Source organism: Salmo salar, chromosome 01 (genome assembly GCF_965601325.2).
Source record: "Salmo salar chromosome 01, fSalSal1, whole genome shotgun sequence".
NCBI classification, from domain to species: Eukaryota; Metazoa; Chordata; class Actinopteri; order Salmoniformes; family Salmonidae; genus Salmo; species Salmo salar.
In genome coordinates this window covers 54,055,977-54,065,544 of record NC_138291.1, presented here as the reverse complement: position 1 = coordinate 54,065,544, position 9,568 = coordinate 54,055,977, and the positions used below count along the sequence as shown (strand labels likewise).

Sequence of the window (9,568 nt, the reverse complement as noted above, 5' to 3'; positions counted from 1 at the left end):
CTGATTGATGGGTGGGTTTAAAGCCCCTTCAACTCTAAACAGCTGATTTATGCCCGCTCCTAGATGCATGTGCTCCATTGCTGGAATGTAGGGAATTTTAAAGACCCCTCCTCTGCTTGTGCCGTCCGCACGCAAACAAAAGAAGCAGGCGCCTGGTTGAGCAGATCAAGGAGTGCTCTCCCACAAGTGCTCCCACCGCATGGCAGTTAAGGAGAATGTAAAGAATGCCAGAAGGCGAGAAAGAAAGCCATTCTGTCCTTCTTCTCTCTTTTCCACTGTCTCGGTCTGTTTCAGTTTTGCATTTCTCTCCTCACGCCTTCTTGCTTTTTACCTGTACTGAAGTGTACTGTACTGTGTAGGCCTATCGCCTTTACTCTCTATCTCAAACCTCTGTCTTTTCCTCTGAAAGTTCTCATACCACCAAGGATACAACTCTGCTAAATCACAAATTATTTCACTCTTTTGAAAAAATGTAGGGGGGAAAAGGACACATTTTATTTAGTAACGCTATATAACAAAAACACAAGTACTGTATAGTATGCATAGGATCTTTGTAGTTTTGTTAATAAAATGGTCATGTGACAAACAAAATAGTGCTTTGATAAACACATTAAAAGTCACCAAGATGCATTATATTTAGATATTGAGAAACAGAGCTTTAGATTGTGTATCAAAGCATTAACTACTTTTTTTTATCTACAGCTAAAGCCGGGATAAGAACACAAAAAAACACAAAAATAGATTGCAAAATAGGCTGGGGTTTAGTTGTAATTCAACAGCGCATGCATCTCTCCTGCCTGTAGCACAACGCACAAACAGAAAAAGCATTGAAACCCTAAGGAAGCTAAGACAGAAACGTATTTCAGAAAATAAAGGCATAAGCAGCGCTGCATACTGAAGTTCATTTCCATCACAATAATATCCACATGCCATGGACAATATTTTGACAGGTTGGTGAGTCTTTTCTCATAGTTCTCTCTTAAGTTCTATTTCCCTTTCAACTCACTAGCCTTAGCATTGCTCAAGGTCTCTTTACCTTGGGGTCACCCATGATGTTGAGTACATCATCAAGAATGGATGGGCCCAAATCAAGTTCAAGTGACAAAAGGGAACCAGTGATGTGGGAGATGGAATCCTGTGACACCCTCTTGTCATTGCAGAACTCAAAGTCAATGTCGCAAATGCGCCCCTCATCCACCCCGCTGTCCCTGTCCACCCAGTCTCCATTGCAGTCAGAGAGTGCTTTCTCATAGCAGAGGGTAATGTCATTGTTAAAGCTTCCAAAGCCGTTGCAGTTGCCGTTGCCGTTGAAGCCTTCGTTACCATTGAAGATGCCATTGCTGTTCCCATTGAAGCCACCATTACCATTGCAGATGCCATTGCTGTTGCCATTAATGTAATAGGTTGGTGTAGGCTTTTCATAACCGTTTTCAATATTATAATTTTCATAATTGCTTTTGAAGACTTTCTTTGTCTTTGGGTTCTCTGGTTTCTCTATCAGATCCAGCAGGACGTCTGGTTTGGATATGACCTCTGTAGGAGGTTTGGTGTGGTTGCTGCTTAAGACCTCAATGGAACACAACATGGTTTCCATCTCCAGGATCTCCAGTTTATCAGTCCCATCTGGGCCCCCTAGGGGAGGGGTAGGAACCCGCCCTACCATGTCATCCAGTGGTTCCTTAACGGGCATTGAGAACATATTGGTGGAGAGGAGGGGCAAGGTGAGGGCCTGGCACCCCCCGATTGAAGGGAGCGAGATGGCGTTCTTCAGAACAGGAGAGGGCGTCTCGGTGAACTGGGCATCAGATGCACTGTTGGCCCGCAGGAACTCGTTATGGACGCCGTATTGCGGACGGAACACCTCACCTTTCCCAGGCAGGAGCTCAAACTTCCCCTGGAGGAAGGACATGTCCCCGAAGGCATCCCTCTCGCCGCCCTTTCCGATGTGAATGGTGTGGCGGAAGTCCCCCAGCGGTGGACTGATCATGTCTGGGGACAGGATGTCCCTCAGACGACACTTCTTGCCTTTCTTGCTGTTGGTGGACTTCAGGTAGATGGGTGCTTTGGCAGGCATGGTGGTCACTGTCGAATAGAGCTCAGAGATAAAGGACAAAGAGAGGAGAACACTCCTAGAATGTTAGCTTTGGTGAAGAACTTCACACTGAACACAAGGTCTCCCTGCGGAGATGGTGGAATTACATTCTCAATGAAATGGCTGTGTTGTCTTTGCCTGCTCCGAAGATAGGTTCGATCTTTGTGTCATTAATCAGGAAATCCAAGTTGAGCAGGAGTCCAAGTTCTCACCAGTGTTGTCTATGAGGTTGCAGAGTGGTCAACAGGCCACTTTTCTGAAGATAGAAAGAGAACAAAAGGAGATCAGATATTTTATACAGTTTTCCCTAGTAAAATATGGGGTATGTTTTATGCCAAGAGGCGTGAGTCAATGTTACATTTTACATTAAAATTCAATATTCACAATACAAACTGAGTCGCATTGTTGACACATTTATACAACTTACTGATCTGTCAATAATAATCTACACTTCATGTCAATCCCTATTCTGATTACAATATAAAGTTACCATCACAAGACCCAAAATAAATTGTGGACAAGCACGGAACGTTTTCATCCCCAGTTCCCCTCAACCCCCTGCATCTGATTCGAGGGTTAGACCTGCTGAACTGAAGCCCGGGCTCAGGCCCCTCTACTCAGATCCTCACAAGGCCCCCCAAGGCTCCCTCCTTCTACCCTTCTGCACGTGCTAATATGGAACAGCTGGACTGCAGATTGGTTAAAGTGATGTGAAGGGGCTTTAGTAGGATCAGGGCAGGGCAGGCAATGGAGGAGAGAGCTACTGCCCAGACACGCACCAAGATAGAAAGGGGGGGGTGTTGAAGTGATGCTCAGAAAGAGGGAAAGAAGGAGTTAGGAGAGCAAATTGTCAGAGGAGAGATTGAGGTGTTTTGTTTTTACTTTGATACGCTGGATGTTCTGCTTCAATTGTAATATTAACCAAAATACCAGGCATTCCACTGGGCACAGACGTAAGTCAGTTCAACGTCTAGTTTTGATTTACATTTGGTTGAGTTAACTAACTTGAAATGAACATTAAATCAACAACATATATATATATATATACACTGCCGTTCAAAAGTTTGGGGTCACTTAGAAATGTTGTTGTTTTTGAAAGAAAAGCACATTTTTTGTCCATTAAAATAACATCAAATTGTTCAGAAATACAGTGTAGACAAAAATAATGTTGTAAATTACTATTGTAGCTGGAAACAGCAGATTTTTAATGGAATATCTACATAGGCATACAGAGGACTATTATCAGCAACCATCACTCCTGTGCTCCAATGGCACGTTGTGTTAGCTAATCGAAGTTTATCATTTTAAAAGGCTAATTGATCATTTGAAAACCCTTTTGCAATTATGTTAGCACAGCTGAAAACTGTTGTTCTGATTAAAGAAGCAATAAAACGAGCCTTCCATAGACCAGTTGAGTATCTGGAGCATCAGCATTTGTGGGTTCGATTACAGGCTCAAAATGACCAGAAACAAAGAACTTTGTTCTGAAACTCGTCAATCTATTCTTGTTCTGAGAAGTGAAGGCTATTCCTTGCAAGAAATTGCCAAGAAACTGAAGATCCCGTACAACGCTGTGTACTACTCCCTTCACAGAACAGAGCAAACTGGCTCTAACCAGAATAGAAAGAGTAGTGGGAGGCCCCAGTGCACAACTGAGCAAGAGGACAAGTACATTAGAGTGTCTGGTTTGAGAAACAGATGCCTCACAAATCCTCAACTGGCAGCTTCATTAAATAGTACCCACAAAACACCAGTCTCAACGTCAACAGTGAAGAGGCGACTCCGGGATGCTGGCCTTCTAAAACCACCACCGACCCAATGGGCCAACAACCAACAAAAATAACAAGATAGAAAAAAAGACAAAAACAAAGGAAAGCAACAACAGAAAACAACGATGCAAAAACAAAAGACATCAAGGACAACAAAAATCAAAACAGCAAGGCTTACTGTATGCATATGTGTGGCTGTCTGGCACTATTTACATGTGTGTATGTGTCTGCGTGTGCGTTTGAATGCGAGTGTGTGTATGCATGTGTACGTGGACACAATGTTGATTCAGCCAGCTTGTGCCTGGTGTGATAAGCCTCCAAAGCATCAGGATAATCATCATTGTCAAGAGGTGTTACTGTAGATTTTTTTTCAATTGTTTGCTTAGAAGTTGAATGTGTTGCAATGTTCGCACATGATTTTGCTCTACTTGCAGTAACACACGTTGAGGAGGAATTGATCAAGGGGAAAACTTTGTGGCACTTGACAGAATCTAGCATGCACAAAGAAAGTGAAAAATACACTGAGGAGGAGGAGGGGAAGCGGCTAAGATGAAGGGGGTAGGGAGAAGAGGGAGCAATACAGAGTAGGGAGTAGATAGAGTGAGAGAGTGCTTGCCCATTTATAGACATATTTACTTGTGAGAGGTTTGTCGGCAGTGACCTTCACTGACAGAGTGCACCGCTGCACAAAAGTGCCTGGGCGGCCAAGTCCACCCCAAAAAATGTTTGACTGAGAAAGCATCCACATTCCAGCTGCGTGCAGCCTACCCCAATGGGACACACTGCGTCCAACAGAAAGGCACAATCCTTATCAGAGGCTCACCAAGTAAGCTAGCTCCATTTATCCATTGTACATGTTTAGTGGGGACAGCCATGGACACCTGGCATGGTGTTTGAGTCTGAATTGCAGACCAGATGCCAGTATAACATTGAAGACAACAGATACAACAGTCTCTTTCAACAGCAGCCACTTGGTGCACGAGACTAGATAAATGAGGATCCCACCATTGCTCATCTAAGCGATAATGTCAATGTTTTTTTGTACCAAATTACTTCCCGTTACGTCTAATACAACAATGGCCATGCATTACTTCCTCAAACAACACAAAAGGGCCCAAAAACTGAACATACAGTATGCTAGGCTATGTGAAGTGGTTCAGAGAATGTTCTCACTGGGGAGGAGGTGGGCATTGCAACACAAATAAACTTGCCACTTGACAAGCACCGTGGCTCTATATTTAGACATGACAAGCAGTGTGGAAGGATGCAGAAATATCTGTGAGTGGGTCTGTACGGCAGCACTGCTCTCTTAAGAGCAGTGTGCAAGTGAGTGTTGGAGTGAGTGCCAGTGTTTGCTTGACTAGGCTCAGGAGAGATAGCAAGCCGATTTGAAAAAGCTCCATGTGCGAGAAGGAGAGTGTGTTTTGTTTACTGTGCGTCTGACTGGGAGCGAGTGAGCAAGAAAGACGGAGAAAGATGAATAGCAGACTGTCAGAAAAACACTCCTGCAGTGTTTCTTTGAAGGAACAGAAAAGAAAAAACAAAGATCCCCTGCCTCGCATAGCATCTGACTACCTTTCCCTCCCTCCTTTTCTCTCCATCTCTCCATACTGCTCTTTTCCATTTGACCTTGAAAGCTCACTGCAGCTGGGAATTGGGTTCCAATAGGAAGTCAGAGAAAAGCACAGGCAAACCTCCAAATCCTAAACCCTTCCTCTCATGGGTTCGGTCCAATGTATGTGCTCTGTGCTGTGATTGCAGCTACAGCCACGTTATCTGCCTTAAATTAGAGTCCCACACTGCAGAATAAGGTCACTGGCTAAGGCAACTACAGTCTGCCATACTTATTGATCATTGGACTGCCCAAAGCCAGACCACCTGCTGGGTCTGTGCAGATGGAATACAGATCTGCTTTTCTCAAGTGTCATGGGAAATGCATTGCTGATGTTTTATGATGGATGATCATGTTGTTTTGAAATCAGTAGTATAACTCTGTAGAAATCCTCCGCAAAGCCACATTTCTCATTGCTGGCCAAGAGGGAATTTGTCTTGGCAGTATATTTCTACCGAGTTAGACTATTGATAGTATAGATAGAGAGACACCCGATAGCATAGAGAGACATCCGTTATGCATCTAAATCAAGGTTGCCAGCTGTGGCCCGTGAGGTGTCAGCTGGTATAGGGAAAGCGGAGGACCTTCAAACTGATCATCCTCGCGGTGGAGTGGAGTTTGGCTGCATTTGGCAGTCATTATTGGCATGTCAGAGGTCACTAGTAAATTAAAAAGGAAGTGGTATTCAGCTCAGTCAGTTAACTCTGTTTTCCCAAGAGGACAACCAATAGCGGACTCAAGCTGTATAAAAGCAAAAATATCTGATATAAATATTTAAACTGAACTTTCACTGGTTGTGAAAATTGTCCTAAATTACAACATCTCTGGTACAAACAAACTTAAGGACATGACAACTTCACAGGAGGGAAATAAATCTGTAATGCTATCCTAAATGTGCCAAACTTCTGCAATTCCATTTGTCAATCAAGCTTTTCAATCAAGCAAATGAGAACACATTCTCTTGCTTAACTCTCAGTTTTCCCATGATTAGCCACAGTAGGCTGATATCCAACGGCAGTTAAAGAGGAAATCAGATTAGAATGCCCATGAGCAACCCCTTGGCCTGCTGACCCCATGAATAAATCTTTGTCTCTGGTGGGTGTTAGAAGTTGAGCAGGTGCATACTGGTCTAACTCCTACCCAAGGGCCAGATTCACACTCTACTTTTGGAACAGGGCCCAAAAGGAGCAATGAGTGCGGCACGTGTACGTTGCCAGCCTCGGGCCCGCCGCGACGCCACTGCAGAATGCGATCATGGGTTTTCATTTACAACTCCGGGGAAGGAGGGGGGAGGGGGATCTGCTGGCGACTTCCTCACAAGTGGTCGCTGAGCACCGGTCCAATCATCGAGAGTGGCAAATAAAGCTTTGGTGTCATTGGGTCAGCTGTCTGTATCTGTGTAGGCAGGATGGGGAGTTGGAGCAGCTCCAGCCTATTAGAACTGGTTTGGGTTCATTACAGGCATGATGGGGAATGCAATGTAAGGCTCAGTTGAGCGGTGTTAGCTATTGTAAGCAGAGAAGGTTGTAGTAGACTAGGGAAGCGCTGAGGGTTCTGGGTAATGGACAGATGATTTTGGGGGGTGAGGGCCGTGGGGTCCTGTTATGGACCACATCTCTTGCCTCCTCACGACAGTCTGTTTCGGAGATGTAGACCGCCAATGAAGTCATGTGACTATCTGGGTCATCTTATTATTAGAGCTTGTGTAAACATGCTGTAGTCTAGACCAGGCCTGGGCAATTCCAATCCTCGGGGGCTTGATTGGTGTCACACTTTTCCCCCCATCCCTAACAAACACACCTGATTTAAACTAATTGCATTTTTAACTGAAGATCATGATTAGGTGATTATTGGAGTCAGGTGTGTTAGCTGGGGCTGGGGCAAAAGTGTGACACCAATCAGACTCCCGAGGACTGGAGTTGCCCAGGCCTGGTCTAGACAAGTGCCTATCATGACACTTTGCAGTTTGGTCTCACTGTACACAGAAATGCATCACATGGGTGGCGGAGCTAGAGAGGCCTACAGTTAAGCATTGAGGCTGCTCACACTTCGACTCACATTTTTACCTATTTAAGCCATTGCCCTTCTTAAAAAAAAAATGAAACCATCACCATCCATCCTTCAAGCAAATGATTGTCTAATACTAGCATTACTGGGATTTCAGGGTTTCTTCTTCTTCACTGAACATGGAGTTTTGAAAAAATGAGTTATACATGTTGATGTACAGTATGTATGTTGGACTGTTTTTTAAATTCTAACCTTTAACCCTTTAAATTCTGACATGACCATGAATAGACAAACAACCATCTCATTTGGGCCGCGATTAAAAAAAGAACCAGGGCATACAACAGCAGATGGTAATGGTATCCCTTAGAGGACACTCAGAGAGAATTGGTTTGAACTGTTTTGTCACATATAGAAACCTCAATTATAGGCAGTTGTTCCTCTTGGGCCCTGGTGTGGCTGGGAGTGTAGTAGAATGCAGAGTAGTGTTTGTTCTGTCTGATTCTCCCCTCCTCTTTGCCTCTCCACACCAGCCCTCAGCGATTACCCCGTGCCACCCGCTAGCATGGGTTCTGCTCTCTGCTCAGTTGTACTTGGCAGGGCCTGGCAGGAAACCATATCAAAGCAGAAAAGACATGAAGGGAATGTCAACACAACCACTCACTGGCAATGTGATGAGTGGAGTCTTTTTTGGGCTAGATATTCTGAAATCCCTCCAAACACCCAGCGGAAACCTCTCCAAATCTGTTCACTCGTGAGATTAACGCAAAGCAAAGCTCTACATATCAGTAGAACATGTCAGAAATGTGTTGCCTGGCTTAAAATGTCCCCTCCAGGAACAAAAGAGATGGTGTCAGGTTGCCCTTAACTGTTCGCCCCTTGTTGTGTAGTGCAATAACATTTTCTGGACATAACTTACCCCTGCACTCTTTATATCCGTAACTGAACACCAATCATCACAGTTCAAACATATAATAGAACCTGACCACTAACCCATCAACTACAAACTCAATGACCCGTATTCATTTACATTTTAGTCATTTAGCAGATGCTCTTATCCAGACAGACTTACAGGAGCAATTCGGGTTAAGTGCCTTACTCAATGGCACATCGACAGATTTTTAGACCTAGTGGTCTCGGGGATTCAAACCAGCAATCTTTCGGTTACTGGCCCAACGCTCTTAACTGCTAAACTGAGGCAAGACATCCAACAGTGAAGGTGAACCAAGTTAACAGCAACATTGTCCATTTGAATACTTAGTCCCATTGAAGGTTTTACCAGAATGTACCAAATCACTGTACATGATACAATGCCAGAAATATCCTACACATTCCAAACTAAAAAGTCTAAAACCCACTTTTCCCTCACCTTTTGTAATTCCTGGGATGAGCTCCTGGTTCGTGCCAGAAGGAGGTGTCCACTGTCCTCCTGAAGGTCTTCAGTCCTAGTGCTGACTGCTGAAGAGGTGTGTGTGTAGCGTGTGGTTCCTGGACTCACTGGTGCTGGCTGAAGCTCGAGCTAGCTATTCCTCTCTGGAACTGTAGTCTCCTCCTACCCTATGACTGCCGTCTGCAGCACCTGCGCCTGTCTGTCTATCTGTCTGTCTGCTTTCCTAGCCACAGCTCGAGACGTTTTTAGTGCAGGCTGCAGTGGGATGGGACGAGTGGGATCCTCTCCTTCTGCTCCCTGGTGTGTCGAGCCCCCCCCCCCCCCCCTCTCTTTCTCCTGTCGCTGGACAGCTGTTTGCTGGGGTGGAGAGAGGTCAGGCTGGGGGGCAGGCTGGACAGCTAGGTTACTGTGTGGAGGATCAGTATGCTGCCTCTGCTGCTGCTGGCTGCTGCGCTGGAAGTCTGTCCTTTTGTTTAAACTGTCTGCTCCCTGTCCCTCTCTCTTAAACTACAATATCTTGCTCTGTGTTCTCTCTCTCTCTCTCTTTCTCTCTTCTTTCTCCTCCTCTCCACTCTCTCGCTGCCTTGATCTGATAAAAGCTGCTCTGTAAATCTAGTGGGCATACAGCAGACACTTGGCTTGCTGTATTCAGGGGGTTGGTCTCTCTCTCTCTTACACTAACTATCCCTGTCTATTTTATT

At 44.9% G+C, this 9,568-nt stretch overlaps 1 protein-coding gene across 2 annotated transcripts; it reads right to left on the bottom strand.

Annotated features, from left to right (window-relative positions):
- Positions 1-473: 473 nt before the first annotated feature.
- On the bottom strand, positions 474-9,347 carry LOC106604835 (cdc42 effector protein 3). Of its 2 annotated transcripts, XM_014199894.3 has the most exons (3): positions 8,847-9,347; positions 7,897-8,080; positions 474-2,348 (listed from the first exon to the last, which is right to left on the bottom strand). In XM_014199894.3, exon 3 carries the CDS (start codon positions 2,072-2,074, stop codon positions 1,022-1,024), a length of 1,053 nt encoding a protein of 350 aa, XP_014055369.2. In that variant the 5' UTR covers positions 2,075-2,348; positions 7,897-8,080; positions 8,847-9,347; the 3' UTR covers positions 474-1,021. The 2 variants fall into 2 exon arrangements, with proteins under 2 accessions (XP_014055369.2, XP_014055359.2); XM_014199884.3 differs by lacking the exon at positions 7,897-8,080.
- Positions 9,348-9,568: the final 221 nt, after the last annotated feature.

Excerpts from the sequence above, each read along its gene's own strand:
- LOC106604835 (XM_014199894.3), bottom strand. The coding sequence starts at position 2,074 with ATGCCTGCCAAAGCACCCATCTACCTGAAGTCCACCAACAGCAAGAAA.